Raw genomic sequence first — 17511 nt, 5'->3', positions numbered from 1 at the left:
CTATGGATATGCTGAGCCTTAGGGGATGAAGACACTCAGAAAAGGAGGACTAAGGGCTGGCGAGCCTCATATTGGAATTTGAACAGTAACCATTGCTCTGTCTACGCAACGAGAATGTCCTGTCTTACAAGAGGAGAGGGGGGCAACAAGCAATGGAACAGAACACAGGAAAGCTCGGCGGCCAGCCGCATAACGATTCGGTCTTCAGAGCAAACGATGCAACTAAAAGGCCCGAGCTGACGAACACAAACAGAAGCCAAACATCAAGCGAGGATACGTCAAATTACTATCATGACAGCTAGAAGGTGAAAGAGATAGAGTAGGTATGAAATCTTGAAGAAAAAGGTATCCACCTCCTCTTTTGTGTGATGGATGCATGCATGGGAACACATGGCCAGCGGCATCTTTTATCGAACCGAACTGACAGGACCCCCAATCAGATTCCCTTCTGATCATTTGCGAAATGAAACTTGACAACCTTTTAGATGCGTGGCTTGCGACGCCAAAGGGCGGCCATAGGTTGCAAACGACACCGACAGCTGCGGAGTGAACTTCCACCTCCCTCAAAACCCACGTAAACCTGGTACCGGTATAACCCCTGATTATGCACCTCAACGTGACTGAACTGAACCAGAAAAAAAGAAAGAAGGAAGAAACAGCAGATGTGATGAGGCTCATCGGGAAATCTTAATTAGAAGGAGTGAATAGCTTCTGGACCGAAAGGTGGTGGACCCAATGATCCACCGGTGAACAGAAGTTGCAGGTCAAAGGACCTAGTTATCCCGGTTGTGAAGTGGAATAGCGAGTGTGACTGAGCCGTTACGCTGGTGTTTCGAGTTGATGTAACGCCAAAGGGGAGGCTTCAGCACCTGCTTTTCAGACCCATTGTTGATCTTGGGCTGGATAATGACGTCGTCTTTAAGTACTGATGGCTCAGCAGAGCCGATATATGATGCCATACTGGTCACTCGTTGTTTGCCGTTTTCTTCGTACAAAGCCTCCAGGTCTCTCTGCCGGGCTTGGAACTCCATGTCCAGCTGTCGACGGTGCTGTAACCTGCGGATGTAGAATCGACCGACGAAGACGGATACCAAGATGACACAAGAGGCCACAATGATACCAATATCAACCACTCCAAACTTGTATTCCGGTTCTTGGTCGGAAACAATTCGAGACTGGTCGGCGGAAATGTTGTCTTGAGCCATCTCGAGAGGTTAATACCTTTGATGTACAGAGATATGCGTGGGTGATTTCTGGCAAGTAATCATGCTTAGCGCTAAGGTCTCTTGCCGTATGCGGGATAATATCAAGGGATGTTTGAATGATAGCTACCTCTGCAGATCCCGAGAGCGGGTGATGGCCTTGCGTTCAAGGCGGTCGTTGACGAAGAGAAGAAATACCCAGCTCTTATTTTCAGAGCATCAGTGGAGTGAAACTGAAGCAGACTGTCGAGAGCCTCTAAATGAGTATCAAGAGTGTGTCGGTATGATGGATCACGGAAACTCGGTTGCTCTTGGTATGCTCGGCAGCTGAGCGTCAGGAGCTTCGAGTAACTCAACGTTGATGTTAATGTGTTGCGGCGGCCAAGGTTGTAATCGCAGGGAACTGCTTGTCGACATTACTAGTGTTCTAAGCTTGAACGAGTTCTTGGTCAGTCTGAGAATAAGACAGAAAGGCTGCGCACATTATGGCGAGTATAGGAAGGGAGAGCCGAGCTGGCGAGCCTGGTGGGCATCTCTTCCTTTGAAATTGAGCCCATGTTGCCACCCCCAGATATGCAAGATCAATGAAGTGCACTGGTGGGTTGAATACGGCAGCATTGACCAAGATGCGCCTGGCAATGAACGGGGAAGAAGACGAAGTAGCTTGACATCAGAAACACGGAAACGTATGGATAGTCACACGCTAGGGCGATGTCAGGTTTGTGATTGGAACTTAAGAACGGAGGAAGAAACGTCAAACAGAGAAAGATTTGCCGAAAAAAGAAAAACGACAAAAAAAAGGTCATCCTAAACTCCCATTTGCCAGCAGGTCGGAGATGGATGGAAACCACTGCACCACTCGGTCCACTTTCCAAGATCGGAAAGAATGCCCCGGGCCGGCATCACACTTGGTGAGGATTCGGCGAATGCTCTTTCCTCAAGGACTAAGTAGTTGACAAATCTGTGCTTCCCTCCTATTTGGACATTGTCCAATGTCCAGTATCGGCCTCCTATGGCCGTTCTATGAAAACCTAATTCATAGTCATCCCTTTCACTTTCCACCTTCCCATCTCATCATCGCGCAGCTCTTCCTCGTGGCCAAAGAGAAATCACCACGCTACGAAACCTGAGAAACACCAGATTTGACACGCATGCAGATTTTGTTCCATTAGGCAACCAACAATCTGTGCTATCTCAGCCAACTCGCGATGTTGGCGCTGATTCTCTACATCTTGCGCAAGACCACTAGACTACCATAGGTTTCCAGTGACGACGGAGGTGCTATCACTGGAGAGAAACAAACCCGAACACCAATCTACGCAGTCAGGGTCATGGCAACTTCTTGCTGCCAGAAACATGGCCGCAAAGCTATGCACAAGGTCGCTCCTGGTTAGCCATCCCGTCATTCTGTCGGTCGCACCTAGACGATATACCGTAGGTAAAGCCCGTGCAACAGTCAAGGAGAATATCGGGCACAACAGACACAGCACTCTAGCGAAAAGGAGGACCCAACATGCTCAACAAAATCCAGACAATTTGGTACAAAACTCGAAATCGGGGCTTGCTCAGTTGCTCGGGGCCGCATTCGCGGCTAAAGGTGCAGCAAGTGTCAAGCCGACAGACAGCTAGGACGCTTGTCAAGCTCAGCCGTCGTGGTTGTTACTTGTAAGATCACCCGGACAATCTTGTGTTGTCGTACAAGGTTGACACACTCCTCATACTATTCCGTATGGTATGTTGTGCAACTGAACACAGCAGACCTAACAACAAAAACAAGTAAATGCAAACGCTTCTTGTGCGTCCAGGACTGGCCGAAATACAGACTGTTCTTCATATCGCGAGACACAGATTTAAAACACCGAAAGCAACAACCAAATCGCATGCTACCTAACGACATCTCTGGATCTCTTCCGCCTCTCAGTCCCCTCTCCAGAGGTGTTACCACCTAGTTAGAGTCGGGTGTCGCACTGACCAGACAGCCTTTCGCAAAGGTCACAGTTAGATTCGTGCGAAGCAGCAGCGGGCCATTGTCATCCCGGGGTTCGATGCTCTTGAAGGCACGGAAGAACTTGAAAAGGGCGTATTCGATCTGGGTAAGCGCAAACTGCTGGCCCAGGCATATACGCGGGCCTCCGGAGAACGGAATGTACTCCCATCTGTTCAGCGAAGAGGAAGCTGTGTCAGCCACAAGAAGTTCCGGATAGAGAGACTGACAGAGGGAAAAACAAAATCACGTACCCGACCCGAAGGTTTTCATCCCACCGCTCTGGACGGAACTCATGGGCATCTTCTCCCCAGATATCCTTACGTCTATGAAGACTGTACAGCGACCACCTAACGACTTGGCCCTTGGGCACAAGGATGGGTTGTTTGCCATCTGGGCCACCACCTCGGGGTAGGACCGTGTCCTTGATCGGCGCTCTGGAGTTAGTTGATGCGGGAGGGAACAGCCGCAAACCTTCAAGTTTGTTGTTAGCAATAAGGCGATTTCTCCATAAGTTCTATCTCCCGGGCACAATACTCACCTTCTTTGATTATCATGTTCAGATACTTCATGTTTTTGAGCTGCTCCCAGGTCGGCATCTCGTCCTCCATATCAAAGATCTCCTTCCTCAATTTCTTTACTGCCTCCGGATTGCGAGCCAAGTAGTAGAAACACGCCGTCATCGCCGCAGCCGTGGTGTCTCTTCCGGCAATAATAACGGACAAGACCTGGTCGATGGCGTGCTCCTCATCGGCGCCGGACTTCAAAATCTCATGCAGGAAAACGTAGTCTCTTTCCTTCTTGTCGGTCTTCTCCGCCTGGGACTTCCTTATGTAGGCTCGCACATACTCGCGCACTCTTGTCACAGTCGCCTGGAACTCCCCGTTTGGCAACCAATTGAGAAGCGTTCCAAGTCGAGACTTCTTGGCGGCCTCACGGCTGGTGTACTCAAAATCTTCGAGGAACTGCTTGGCTTCGGGCGAGGGTTGGAGCAAAGAGTTTGTGGAGCAACCGAGCAGGAAATCGGTAGACGAGTCCATGGTCATAGAAAGCAGGAGTTCCTGCATGTCAAAGGTCGATCCGTCCTTGGGAATGGCGTTGAGAAAGTTGCCGACGTGTTTGGCAAAGCAATGAAGGTCGGCGACTTGGTCCCTGACGAACGAAGGTCTGATCATTCCTCGAGCCTCGCGCCTACAGTAGTGCAATGACGATTCATTAGCTTCCTTTCACAACACAACCAAAATCCACTCCATTATCATGACCCGAAACCGACCAAAGAACATGGAGACGACATACCACTGAGCCCCGTTAGTAGTAAAAATACTCTTCTTTCCCAAAACCGCCACAGACGCATGCAACCGTGGTCCATCAATCGGCCACTCGGCCATCTTCGTGCCCAAAATCACTTTGACGTTCTCCGGCTCGTTCGTCATCAGTACCCATTTCCCCAACGTCAGCGTGTAGTGCGTGTTGCCATATCTCTTGAATCGAGCGTCCCACAGCGGCAGCAGCGCATGCGTGTTCATGGCTCGCAAACTTTCGCGGAACAGGTCCAGTCCCAGAATAGGGTCCTTATGTGGGTAGACCGCCACGGGGCTGCAACCTAGGGAGCGGGCGCGGAGGCGGTAGAGAGCGGTGCGGAAGAGGAGGGTGAGGAGGTAGAGGAGAGGGCTTAAGAGGAGGAGGGTCGTGGGGGTTAGCATCTTGGCGGTTGCTTTCTTGTTGTCGTCGTAGTGGTATTTGGTAAAAATGCGCCGTGGTTGGATGCCGTCGTTTGGGAAACGGGGAGTTGAGGTGATGAGCCCAAGTTGCTAGAATAACAACCGCACAGACAGTCTTAGTCTGCCCCTCTTGTCCAACAAAAGACGCTGTCGATTTTAGATTTAACTTGTCTTCGACGAGCTTTTGATTTGGGCAAGCATAAAAGGTGGGCTTCCAACGACTTTCAATCGAGGTCTCCAAGATGGTAGCCACTCGTCTTCTCACTCTCTGTTTTGAGATGCTTGCTCTCAATGGCTTGCTGAATGTTCACTGACACCTCTCCTGCGTACTCAATCCCAACCACTTTTCTCCTTCCCCCGCTCTTCTCGTCTCTGGGTGTTTGTGTCGCGGGTCACGGTGTAGAAGTGGTACAACCTCAACACATTGACATGTTACTGGCGCGGGGTTCGTTCGTTCGCGAGTGAGTGAGTGACGCTCACGCGGACGAGAAAGACTTTTGTCTCGTCGGGAGTCAGAACTGCGGAGTTGAGTGAACCTTTGTATGTCGGTCGACAGGTATCGCCGCCGGATAAAGCATGTAACATGTGCACCAGCACAAACGCACAACTGCTGGAATGATGAATGATATCGGTGCGATGTAGTGTATGTGACTGCCCTAGCAGGCGGGGGGACCTTTTACGTTTTTATGGACCTTCCCTCTTGTTTGGTTACTGTCGCCATTGCTCGGCTGTTGCTCACTACCTTCCATAATCGTCTAATCTCCTTCCTGAATAATGATGTTCCTCCCCCCGCAATCGACTCACCGTTCCGTTCGCTTCAATTCTCATTCTCGACGGTGAATCCATGCTAGTTCAATTTTGGTACAAGATCATCCTCATGACCCCGCGCGGGCTTTCGACCAGACCCCGACCCCGACCTCCGACTTCCGACTTCCGACCTCCGACCCGGTCGCATTCATTGTAACCTGAGCCTCGGGAAAACCCACCTTCCCTTCTTGTTTTTTCCCCTTCCTTTTTCGTTCTACTCATTCATGTGCGCTCGCATTCATGTTGCAATGTAGTTGCAGTAGTATTATGCCGTATCATTTACGGTGTTATTCAGTTTGCGGTGTCATTTATGGTGTTACTATAACTGTGCCCATGTCGAGCGGAGTCATGGCAAAATGGTCGACGAAACGTGGCTCAAATCGATGACGATCGCGCCTCGGGGGTGGGTTAAGAAGTTTTCTTATTTCCGATCCGATTAAAACCATATTGCGTGCTAGGACGGTAGTGTAGTATCCTGATGGGGAATTGGCGGTAGATCGGCTAAAAGGCATACGCATGATGCATCACGAACTGCGAAGAGTAAATCCGGGTTTGGCGAGCGATGGAAAGTAAACAAACTTCCGAAATAGGAAAGGCTTGGCAAGGGGGAGCTATAACCACACAGCAATATGGCTGTAATCAATGCATGTCGCTGGGTTAACCAAAGAATACCTTCTGCGACAGCATAAAAGCAGATTGAAGATGCAAGGAATAGAATAACCAATGCAGAGCAACATAGTAGGTACATTACAATAAAAAGGAAATGATGTACCTGCTGGTCATCCCTCCTATCCATAAGACACTCCAAACTCAACCCAAAGTTAATGGAGATGCCGGACCTTAGCAATACCATGCATGACATACCAAATGAGTCTTAAACACCAAAACGTAGCCAAAACATCCTCAAAACCTCCCATTCATCCCTGAGAAAGCGCAGACACTCTCCTGCTAACTCCTCCATCAACTACCCCAATAAAGACTCTCACTACTATCCCACGCAAACTGATTTCCACCGCCCCTATTATTCCTCGCCTCTCTCCTCTCCTTATCCGCCAACCTCCAGTTCTTGATCCTGTCACCGAGAGCGGCGTTTCCGTTTATGATTCCATTACTGACAATAACCCCCTCTCCCTGCTCTTCACGGCGATGGTCATGGCTATCCCGAGCTCTGAACTCAGCCGGTACGCTGTTGCCAGTTGTTTCGTCTGATCTGCTGTGGTCAGGTTGACGCTTGGGATTCGGGGTAGACCCAGTCGCGCTATCAGGTACCAAGCCCGACACACCTCCTGGGAGCGCAGAGATCCCCGAGAGTTGGGACACGCGCCGTGCGGGATCGATGCCGTTGGTGTTGTCTAGGTCCCAGTAGTAAGACGGCTGGGTGCTGGGATGGTTGTGGCGACTACGCCAGGCGCTGTGAGGGGATTTATCGCTGTTACTATGGAAGCAGCGGTTGTGGTGATCGTCGTGGCGGAGGGGGGTATGCGGGACTTGCACATGCATGTGGCTGCTGTTCTCATGCAGCAGCTGCTGTTGATGCTGATGCTGCTGTGTTTGCAGTTTTTGCAGCACGCTGTGGCGGTGGTTCAGATGGTTGAGGCGGTTGGAGATAATGCTCTTGTTGGCCGGAGGCATTCTCTTACCTCCAAAGCCACTTCCGCTGCTTCCACTTTTGCTTCCGGCGCAGAGAGTAGATGAATAACGAGCTGAAGATTGGGACGGTGGCGGGGGCGGCGGAACCCCGTGCCAGCTGTGTCTGTGGTCGGCGTACTCCTTGTGAATTTCGATTACGGTGTCCTTCTCCTTGCTATCGGCAATGTGGCCACAATCACCATCGTAGCATTCGCCTTGGAAAGCACAGGTGTCATCGATGTCGAAGCGCGGTCGATTGCAATCATAATGACCCTCAACTTCGATTCCATGCCCGTCGCGGTCGGTCTTTCCATGCCCAGGCCGCCAGTGTTTACCACAGGCGTAGAAAACGTCCGGATGGAGAGTTGAAAGCCTTTGCCATGTCTTCAAATTGCTCTTTTCGTCCAGAACCTGCATGACGCATCCACAAACCAGCCCCAAGATAATAACAGCGGTGATGATCCATGCACCGACTCGGTCGGCAGTGCTAAGCGGCGAATAAGGAACCGCAATGCTAAACGGATTCGTCTTACCAACATCCCCGCCGCCGGCTCCTGGGTTTCCTGCGCTCGTGCCGCCCGTATGGTTAGTAACGGGAGCGGCGACCTGCTCGATCATGTTGGCCAGGACAAGCTCCATCGCAGCCATCTGCTGGCCAACCCCCGTTGTGCCGTCCCATTTGCCGTGTTCCGTCCACTTGAGTCCGCACATACGACCGTTGCTGCCGCCGATGCACGTGGATGTGGCAGCTATAGCTGTGGATTTTAGAAGAGGCTTGATGCGATGATATGTCCATGGCGCCCACTTTGTCGTGGCGGCCATGGCGCGCGAAAGGTATGCCTTGAAGCTCTGCTGGTCAAGATCGCACAGGTTGACAGGCTCACAGGCGACTTCTGTCATGATATTACGTTGCGGGCCTGTAAAGAAGACACCAAGACCGTTGATTAGGCCATCGACTCGGCTTCGCCAGACCTCTTTCGTGTTTCCCGTGGTATAGTTGTACATGGCTGCGGCGCCTAGAAGGAAGGCACCGCTGTTATACGTCCATTGATAAGGAGTGATCTCGGAGCAATTGCTTGTATGTGCCCCATCGTAAATGTAGTAAGTCTGCGTATCCATGAACTTGGACGAGATCATCCAATCCCACGTCTTATCGGCCCAATCCGCATATGACTGGTTGCCCGTGTACCGAGCGAGGCGGGCGGCAATGTTGAAGAAACATGCTTGGGAAATGGAGTTTTTATAGTCGTAGCCCTGGTTCCAGGCGAAGATCTGCCAGCGGAGCCCCCCACCACATTTCTGCGTGTCCCACCGGGCAGCTTGCGTGTTGAAGACGGCCTGTGCCAGAGCCAGCCATTGCGGCTTGTCGCTCGGTGGATCCTGGAATTTGGACTCGGCTGCTGACATGGCCGTCATTCCCCAAAACCCTTGATCATCGTTACCTTCTGTCATGGTTTGGTTGGGCGGCATGTAGTCACTATTTGGGCCGGCCTGGAAAAGCAGTCCCTGCTGAATGAGGTCATTCCATTGTGTATCGCCGGTATAGTACCAGTAGTCAATGAGCGAGCCCATCAAAGCGCCCGCTTCCCACCCTATAGATAGTGCTATCAGGTTAAAAGATGGCTCAAGGGGGTCAGCTTGTTGCACACTTCACTGACAGTAATAAGGCTGAGGCAACAGGCCTGGAATTCCTCCCGGTTGGTTGCCAGAGTAGAACGACATCATGTCCTCAGCCATGAACCTGGCGGCATGCTTGAGCGAGTCTTGAGAGAATGTTAGTAGCATGCACTGCAGATGAGGGGCAGCAAATGCGGCGGGAGATGACCTATTGAGCTCAAATCCAGATCGTAACCTGCAATCACATCGGCTGTCATCAACAGGGCGGCTATCAACCTGGCGCACAGAAGACTGGCCTCGGTCCCATGGGCTCTCATGGTGAGACAGCTACATCCAATACCGGATTTAATGGTGAAGAACAAGATCCAAGGTCAAAAGACTCCAAAAAGTTCCAAAAAGAAAAAGAAGAAAGAAAAGAACCGAAGGCTTGGAATGCGCTTTGCGGTTGCAAGACGTGGAGAGATCGGGAGATGTGAAGAGACTGGACAACCAAGAAGATCGAGGTGCCCTGTGTCTGGATGGGCTTGTGATTAACCGCAGCCAGCTGGGAACTCCAGCATGGTCCTCCCCCATCATGTCATCCTCGTTTCATTCGAGAAGGCAGAGTCCAACTGTCCGTCCGAGGGCGTGGCTTCTCTTCTGGCGGCCAGAATTGTATCCTTGCAAAATCAGGCAAGCGCAACTGTTCCAAGCATGGAAGCTTCAACGGTGAATGTATGGCAACAGAGAAAGGATCTTCCACCAGACATAAGAGCATGGTGCCGGACATTGTAGTGAGAGTAGGCCGGCCACTTGGCCAGGTAAGCAAAGACCGGATGGCAACTGACAAGAAGGCATTTCAGTACCTAGTGAATGGGGACCATGAACTCTCTTCGTTGCCTCGTATGAAAACAGCGAACAGCAAGATTGGCCCGAGGATAATTGACGTCTATATTCGTTAACATTTTGTACAACTTGTCTGTGCTCTTTTGATGTCTTGAACTTGGGTACTCCATGTCGAAATCGAGCGAAGTAAATTGTACCGTCACGCAGACGGGAAGAAGCGCGGTGAATAAGGAAGAGTTGGAAAGAGAGCATCTGTAAAAGCGGGAATCTAGTGCAAGTACTTAAGTGTTGCATGCATGGAAGATTAACAATGCACATATCGGCATGAACAGATGCACCCAGATCCTGAATATGTATAAATATGTATTCACAGTCGGACGTCCACATTTATGCAGCAAGTTTGGATAAACTTGCTCTGTCCGAGGTCTCATGTTAAAACCTTGCGGGGCAAACGCTCAGAACGCTAACAGATCCGGACTGGAACACCAGACGACCAAGGTTTCCAGGTTAGTCACTGACGGGCCGCATATTATATTCACTCGAGGCGGAAGTCCGAAGAAGAGGCAAGCCACTGATACCAGAAAGACAGTATGCCCCTAAGCTACAAGTTTCACCAGAGGTTTCCTATTGCTCTTCCCTCCTTTCCTATTATTCCAAGCAACTCAGAGTCGAAAAATGCCCAACTTCGTCTAGATTTTCGACACCACCAAGCATCCATCATCTTGATTATATTCTTTCCAAGCTGACGCTTTTCAACATCTACCTTGTGTATTCATCATTCTCTATTCCAGACAAGATGGGTATTGCCGACCTCCTCGACGAGATTGCCAATGGGTCGACGTCTCGTCCTGGTGTCGACAAGGTCATAGAGCCTCCTCCTCCTCCTCAAGCCCCGGAAAGCAGACCCTATCTTTCGCGTGCTCCCCTGCCTGGTTCAGCCCGTACCACCTACCAAATAGCAAAGGGCACGACGACAAGTCGTCAGGAAGGTCGTGGTACTCCAGGGGCAGGGGGTCCTCTTCAGACTGCTGCTAGCCCTAGGGGCAACTCCAACAAACAAGCCCCGTTGGCCGTTGCTTCTTCAAGGTACAACAGCCCCAGCGGATGTCCCACACGGCAGCCCAGGGCGGGCAGCGGCCCCACTCGTACCCCACGCACCACCAGTGCCCGTGCGGATCCTCTCGCCAAGCCGAACCGAAACCCGGGGTAAGTTCGTTCAATTGTCACTTGCTGCGCCGTTGAACCCTATGCCCTGCACTTTCCAGCAGGCCTCTCAGCCGCCGTAATAGGCTGTGATCACCTCAAGCTGTGAGACGAGACAGGCAAGACAGGGCAGGGGGAGGGCACTGTCCGATGATCGCCGCTTGGGCAGGGCAGTCCCACTGTCCCACATCTCTCGCAAGTGCCCGGCCCGGAACCTGGAACTACCCATGAATCTGATCCATCTGATTCCCCTCCCGCGGGCTCCTGCGCCAGCCTTCCGTCACCCTCCTCCTTTCATCATCCGACTCCATCATCCATTCCACTTCACCATTCCCTTGTTGTTCTTGGCCTCCACCTTGCATCGTACCATTTACGTCTCGCCTTCTTCTTTGTCGACTTTTTGCTTGCCTCGTTGCTTGCTTGTTTCTTGTATCTCCTAACCGTCACGCCTTCCAGACTAACTGACCGACCCGCGACCAGTCCTTCCGACCGCCGTTCGCCTGCTACTTCTCAACCGCCTGTCCGCAAGCAGCAAACCACGAAGCCTGCGAAGCCCAGGGAACCCACAGACAGTACTGCCACCAAAAAGCCTACTACTGCCACCAAAAAGCCTACTACTGCCACCAAAAAGCCTACTACTGCCACCAAAAAGCCTACTGTCACCAAAAAGCCTACAACTGCATCGTCCTCTCGTGCCGCTGCTCCGTCTATCACGGCCGAATCCAAACAGCCGCCCCAACCCGTCGACGGACCCGTCACACCTCCGGACGACCCCGACACAACAGATTGCGAGTCTCTGTTCGGCGATTCTCTGTTTGAAAGCATTGAAGAGCGCCCAAAGCCCGCTCGTTTCCGTCGGGGCAAAGGCTCGCAGCTGAAGAAGATCATCGGCCAGACAAAACGCGAAGCCACGTTTCGGAGACAAACACAGGCACAGCTTCAAGCTGAAGCCGCCACACGAGCCGCGGAAAAGGCCAAAGAAGCAGAGATTGAGGCTGAGAGACGGGCAAAATCCGCCAAAAGTGCCGGAGCCGCGAGAGAAGCTAGGGAGCTCGCCGCGAGATCTTTGCTCAGCCCCTCGCTCACCCCCTTGCTCGCCCCTACGGTCATCCCGGCCGGTGCCAAACAAAAGCTCATCGGAGAGGTGAAGCTCACCAACGACAGCCCATTGTCGACACTCTTGGCCACCTCAGGCGCCGTTATGGACCCACCAAAGCATGGCAACTACCCCATCATTCTTAGTGATGCTTTACTAGGCAAGGCGTCCAAAGAAACAGTCAGTGGCATTCGCTGTAAGTTTTTATTTTCTTGCTTGCACAGCTACTGTCAGTTCATCACTGACCCTGGAATATACAGACAATCACAAACCGGCCCTCTCGTCTGACATTGCCCCGAGCCAATCAAGGCTTAAGCGGTCCGCTAAGGATGGTTCGTATAACCTCGGCTTCGATGATAACGGCGACAAGTATCAATACAATGGCGTCCGCACTGCAGCAGACGGCCAATACGTGCTCGTCTTCGACCCAGACCGCAAGGCTTTCGTCCTTCACCAGGTCGATTCAATGTTCAACATGAACATTGCCAAAACACCGACCGACACCAATGCCGCGAAGCAGTTCCCTCCTTTGGATGTCAAGGGCACTATTCTCGACAAACCGGCCGCGAAGCCAAAGGCATCAGCAGCCGCATCCAGGAATAAGGAAGCGCCTGCCAAGAACGCCCCTGCTGGCAGGGGAAGAGGAGGAAAGTCAGCCCAAAACAAGCAGAATCCCGCAACATTACCTCCATCCAAGCCTGCCTCGCCGCCGCGTGCAGAGGTAGAGGGACACGCAACCAAGCGCCGCAAGCCAACATCCGCTGATTCCGAAGACGAGGATGAGGATGACGATGATGGTGGCTTGACGATAGAATACCCCGATGGTCCCCCACCCGAACGGTTCAAGCCAGCAGTCAACAAGTATGCTTCTCCTGCTCTCGCCCTGACCCGGCGCTTTTCCGAGTTTGCGGCCGCTTATAACCCGGACGAGGAAGAGGACGTCAATATGGACGCCGAGTTCGAGTCTCGGTTCAATGAAGACGCCGATGGAGAAGGTGGCGGATACGAGGACGACGATGAGGAAGAGGAGGAAGACGAGGACATGGTGGATGCTTTGGCCCTACCCAGCCCGATCAACAAACCAGCGGCATTAGCAAGGACCAATAGCTACCACGAGAACCCATTGCCTCCTCCTGACCGCTTCAGTTTCGACGATGGGTCCGATATGGAGGCAGAGTTCGAGAACGTTCAAGAATCAGCGCCGGTCAATAATCAGGCCAATGCCGCTGATGGTATTGATGATGCCGAGATTGCTGCTATGGAGGCGGAACTTGCGAAGGAATTGGAGAGTGACGTTAGCGAGGAGGAGTAATCGCGTTCCCGCACCTCGGCATTTTAATCATGGGGTATAATTGGTTCAGCATCTTGAACCTCGTCGGGTAAATGCATTTAGTTTTGGCTATGGAGTTGTCAGCATTCTGCAAGGGCTGGGCCTTTGAGGAATAAAGAAACCGGCGTTAGGTTCACAACGGAGCAGTTGGTAATAAGTAGCGAAAAGTTGAACAGAGGAAGTAAATTTAGCAATAAAGTAGTTATAATCGGCCTTCAGCAGCTATCAGGTAGGTAGATCTACTTATGGACGGCCATCAGTGGAACATAGAAACGGGCTGTAGCCCAGATGGGATATCCTTTGATGACAACTCTTGATGACACTCCCTGATGAGTGATACATACAATCCATTTTTTTACAATTCGTTGTGCTCGACCTGTGTATATTTAGTCTATCCCACTTGACGTACATCCGGTTTCTAACGCTTGAAGAGTGGTTCACTCCGATTTGCAACCGAAGATTCTATATGATGAAAAGTTCATACTGTAAAGTCCAATGACCCAAATCTGCTGCGCTCTATTTCTGGGAGATCGTGGATGTGATGACATAGCAACCAACTCCCAGCCCAGCGCGTATTGTCCGTTAATGTCTACTCCAGCACCATGTTGAGCGGTGCCTCGTGGTCGCAAAGGCAAACAGAGCAGGTTCAGTACACCTAAGGCCCTTCCGAGTGCTTTCAAACTGCCTGGTAGGGACACAGATCTTGAATCCTCAGCTGCTCTCGACTACCAGGTCTAGACTTGTACCGCCCAACTCCTTCAAGATCAGAGGCACCAGTTTTATACTGGCTCGGAGGATAACCCAGCAGCAACAGTAGCAAACTCCGACGAATCCATGATGCTCTATAGTTAACAAACATGGTAGTGAAACCTTCAAGCAATATCTCCCCAACGTGATCCCTCACACTTGCCCTGGCTTCCAACCTCATTATTCCCAAGTACTTCTATATAGAGTTAACCGCATATTATCGGGAGGCTGGCTACTCAACCATACCGTGTGTGTCGTGCATGGCCAGGCATAATCACTTCCAAAACCCCGTATCGAGAGCCTCGTTGAGAGGTAAGGTACAGCTCTTCCAGGTTCGCACCTTTGGGGATCAAGACTTTAGTCTTTAGTCGTCGAAAAGCTCCATTGGCTCCTTCCTCGTCCCCTTTTGGTTTTCCTTCTTGACTACGGGACTCGAAGAATTCGAGCCGTTGGACGATCCTGCCGCTGATGAAGAAGCTGTAGTGGAACTCGAGGTGGAGCTTGTCGAGCTCGGTGAGCTAAAGGGTTCTGTTCTGGATGGTGGGACTGCGAAGAACAGCTTTCTCCGGACTGTTTCTCCTTGCATGTTGTTGTGATGAGTTTGTTGTTGGGAGGAACTACTGGCCTTTGAACCCGTCCTTGTACTTGTACTTGTACTTGGGCCTCCTTGAATTGGGTTTGTTAGGCCGGCGGGGCCTAGAGGTAGATGTGAAGAAGGTGGTGCCGCCGGATGTCGTCGTACTGGTGACACTCGCGGCGAGGCTTCTACCTCTACTGAGGACTCACGTATGGTTGCGGTGTCGGATCTGTCATCGTCTCGATCTTGGTCCAAATCTAGGTTGGAAATGTCCTCATCTAGATCGATGATCGTCTTTTGCTTTGCTTGAGCTGCTGCCGCTTGTTGACAGGGGGGTGTGTTTCCTACCAACCGCCGCGCCCTCTTGCTTCGGTGGGTGGAAATGCGGTTATTGTTATCAATTACTTCGACGGCAGCGAACTGGCGTCGTCGTTTCCGGCTGCTCAAAAAGGTAACCTCCCCGTCGTCCTCCTCATTGCGCCCGACACTTCCAACCTCATTGCGCCCGACACTTCCAACTAGTTTCCTCGGGGTCTGAAAGGGTGCGGCCTCTTCGGTGCGTGCCTGTGCCTGACGGATTATATTGTCCCGTTTATCTAAGCATTCGACAAGATGTTTATATAACAACTTGACGAAGATCGGCGGGAATGCATTTCCGATCTGTTTCTTGATATAGTTTCCGGCGAATTTGTGATGCATCGGAAAGCCTTGTAAGAGGGCATACTCCTGGGGTGTGAATTGACGCAAGCCAGACCAGTGGTAATTTTCGGCAGCACCACATGTGACCGTATAGGGAAGTGGCTTGTCGCCATCCCAATGTGCTTTGCGCGTCGGGAAAGGCTGTAAATAGGGTTGATGCAGAGGGTATCTCCTTCTCCCATCAATGGCTGCTAAAGCCTGCCGGGCTGTGGTTACGGGCTTAAGACCGTTGCCATGAGTTGGTGAGGGAAATGGGGGCAGCTTCTCCCCTGGGCCAGCACCAATCATTATCAACCTCCTCCGAGGCTGAGGTAGGCCGTAATGAGAAAAGTTCACCACCTTCCATCGGACAGAGTAGCCATGGTCAGTGAATCCATGGACAAGGCTCTGAAAGAAATTATCGAGCCGAGGGTGTAAAATGCCGAACGTTTGTTCGACAGTGAAGAGGCGAGGCCGGATCTTTTCGATTAAATGGGTGCAGGAGAAGAGGATTGCGAGATTCCTCTCATCATTCTGGCCGGGTCGTGTATGGGCCGGAGACCATACTTGACAAGGAGGCGACAAGTGTAGAATATCGACGCGATGTCGAATTTCTTTATTGACAATGAAGTTATGCATGTCGATGTCGTAAGTGGTGGTATCTTGACCCTGGAAATTGGCATTTAACGACGCCACCGCGTGCTCCCAATTGTCGACGCAAAACTCTAGATGGACTCCAGCATCCGTAATTCCTCGTGAAGCACCACCGGCTCCGGCGAATGTATCACCGGCCGTATACTTCTGATCTGAAGGCACTTGTTTCGGGCCACGTGCTGTCAAAGATGGAAGCGTGGATGTAAGATCGTCAACATTGTGAACATGTCCATGTCCATGTTCCTGTCCCGCAGGCAGGAACGACCCTCCTGGAACCTTACCACCACGCCAGCCATTCACCAGTACGTCGTCGGATAGTCGAAATCCCTCATCTGCTTCATTTTCTTCCACTCTAATAAATGACCATTCGCGAGGTTTATCGACGTGGCGGTATTCGACGTAGCTGTAGCGGCATACCAAAATGCCCATGTCCTTCACCTGTTGTCTCTTGATTGCCATATCTGCAGACTTGTCTCGGTACCGGGGAAATTGGGCGTTCGTTACGCGGAGTTCTCTGGTCGTCAGTACGTTCTCGGGGTTGATGTCGAGAATGGCCTGTTCCCTCCAGGGCCGAGGGTCGCGAGTATCAACTGATGCTACTAAACAGCATTCGTTGAGTTGCTTTGGCAACATTCCGTTCATCTCCTTGGCTCTAGTGAACCCGTGGCCTCTTATCGTAACGTTGTTCACGTGAGCTTGCCGAACCTTTACTATCGAATTAACCCGGACAAAGCTTATCGCAAATCTGCCGATGGGTGCCTTCAATTCGACGGTCATCCCTGGTCGTACAATGAAGCCCTGGTCGCGCAATAACAAAGAAGGTAGAGTCTCCTCTTTGGGTCTTGATCCGAAGGCCCTGTCAAGTTCGGAGGGTTCGATATCGTCTTCTGTAATATCGATAACCTCAGCGACTTCCTCCTCGACCTCTTCTTCATCATGGATTTGAATGACGTCGTCTTCGTCGTCTATAACAAAGGGGTTTTGCTCGGCCATTCTGCGGAGGGGGGGTAGATGTTGCTGAGCGGGAATGTAGGACGCGGAGTGACAGTCGGTATGTGACGATTCGTCAGTTGACTAGGAAGAGGGTTAGCTGGTCGGCAACTACAGATATGGAGAGTGGTGGCGGATGGCAAAAGCTATCCAAGCAATGCGGGGAACGTGTGAGGTGATGTTGAGAGTGAGAAAGATTTGAGGGTCAAAGAGGAAGGAGGACGATATATTTCGAGCAAACTTACTGAAGCAGAGTGGCGCCCAATCCACTTCGTCAAGGTTGAAATGTTGCTAGAAGACGTAGTCCGCCTCGATGTTATAATCCGACCCTCTGAATGGCGAACAAATATCCGTTTTACCGTACGATCGTAGTGTGACAGGAAAGAAAGGTGCAGGGTGAACAAGAACTGAATGTCATCAAGATGTTGGAACGAGAAGGGATTTCACACAA

General features: G+C 51.5%; 5 protein-coding genes across 5 annotated transcripts; 1 reads left to right on the top strand and 4 right to left on the bottom strand.

Annotated features, from left to right (window-relative positions):
- Window positions 1-73: 73 nt before the first annotated feature.
- Window positions 74-1969, bottom strand: NCU02030 (hypothetical protein). Its single transcript, XM_959559.3, has 3 exons — window positions 1685-1969; window positions 1333-1605; window positions 74-1253 (listed from the first exon to the last, which is right to left on the bottom strand). The coding sequence occupies exon 3, from the start codon at window positions 1203-1205 to the stop codon at window positions 774-776; it is 432 nt and encodes a 143-aa protein (XP_964652.1). The 5' UTR covers window positions 1206-1253; window positions 1333-1605; window positions 1685-1969; the 3' UTR covers window positions 74-773.
- Window positions 1970-2364: 395 nt separating this feature from the next.
- On the bottom strand, window positions 2365-5631 carry NCU02031 (hypothetical protein). The gene is made up of 4 exons (XM_959560.3): window positions 4483-5631; window positions 3728-4377; window positions 3441-3660; window positions 2365-3358 (listed from the first exon to the last, which is right to left on the bottom strand). Exons 1-4 carry the CDS (start codon window positions 4887-4889, stop codon window positions 3148-3150), a joined length of 1488 nt encoding a protein of 495 aa, XP_964653.3. The 5' UTR covers window positions 4890-5631; the 3' UTR covers window positions 2365-3147.
- Window positions 5632-6167: 536 nt separating this feature from the next.
- On the bottom strand, window positions 6168-9277 carry gh76-1 (glycosylhydrolase family 76-1; the record flags this gene model as incomplete). Its single annotated transcript, XM_959561.3, has 3 exons — window positions 6168-8935; window positions 9002-9106; window positions 9169-9277. The coding sequence occupies 3 exons, from the start codon at window positions 9275-9277 to the stop codon at window positions 6675-6677; spliced, it is 2475 nt and encodes an 824-aa protein (XP_964654.3). The 3' UTR covers window positions 6168-6674.
- Window positions 9278-10581: 1304 nt separating this feature from the next.
- Window positions 10582-13836, top strand: NCU02033 (hypothetical protein; the record flags this gene model as incomplete). The annotated part of the gene is made up of 3 exons (XM_959562.3): window positions 10582-10991; window positions 11469-12280; window positions 12345-13836. The coding sequence occupies 3 exons, from the start codon at window positions 10582-10584 to the stop codon at window positions 13394-13396; spliced, it is 2274 nt and encodes a 757-aa protein (XP_964655.1). The 3' UTR covers window positions 13397-13836.
- Window positions 13837-13965: 129 nt separating this feature from the next.
- On the bottom strand, window positions 13966-17125 carry rid-1 (RIP defective-1). Its single transcript, XM_011394623.1, has 2 exons — window positions 15258-17125; window positions 13966-15233 (listed from the first exon to the last, which is right to left on the bottom strand). The coding sequence occupies exons 1-2, from the start codon at window positions 17061-17063 to the stop codon at window positions 14526-14528; spliced, it is 2514 nt and encodes an 837-aa protein (XP_011392925.1). The 5' UTR covers window positions 17064-17125; the 3' UTR covers window positions 13966-14525.
- Window positions 17126-17511: the final 386 nt, after the last annotated feature.

Source organism: Neurospora crassa, linkage group I (assembly GCF_000182925.2).
Source record: "Neurospora crassa OR74A linkage group I, whole genome shotgun sequence".
Lineage (NCBI taxonomy): Eukaryota > Fungi > Ascomycota > Sordariomycetes > Sordariales > Sordariaceae > Neurospora > Neurospora crassa.
This window is presented reverse-complemented; position numbering and strand designations above follow the sequence as displayed.

Bases quoted from the DNA above. Each gene is read 5' to 3' on its own strand.
- rid-1 (XM_011394623.1), bottom strand. From the start codon at position 17,063: ATGGCCGAGCAAAACCCCTTTGTTATAGACGACGAAGACGACGTCATT. The intron at 15,234-15,257 runs GTTGGAAGTGTC...GGGCGCAATGAG, and splicing joins TTCAGACCCCGAGGAAACTA to GTTGGAAGTGTCGGGCGCAA.
- NCU02031 (XM_959560.3), bottom strand. From the start codon at position 4,889: ATGCTAACCCCCACGACCCTCCTCCTCTTAAGCCCTCTCCTCTACCTC. The intron at 4,378-4,482 runs GTATGTCGTCTC...GCACTACTGTAG, and splicing joins ACTACTAACGGGGCTCAGTG to GCGCGAGGCTCGAGGAATGA. The intron at 3,359-3,440 runs GTACGTGATTTT...TTCGCTGAACAG, and splicing joins GATGAAAACCTTCGGGTCGG to ATGGGAGTACATTCCGTTCT.
- NCU02030 (XM_959559.3), bottom strand. From the start codon at position 1,205: ATGGCTCAAGACAACATTTCCGCCGACCAGTCTCGAATTGTTTCCGAC.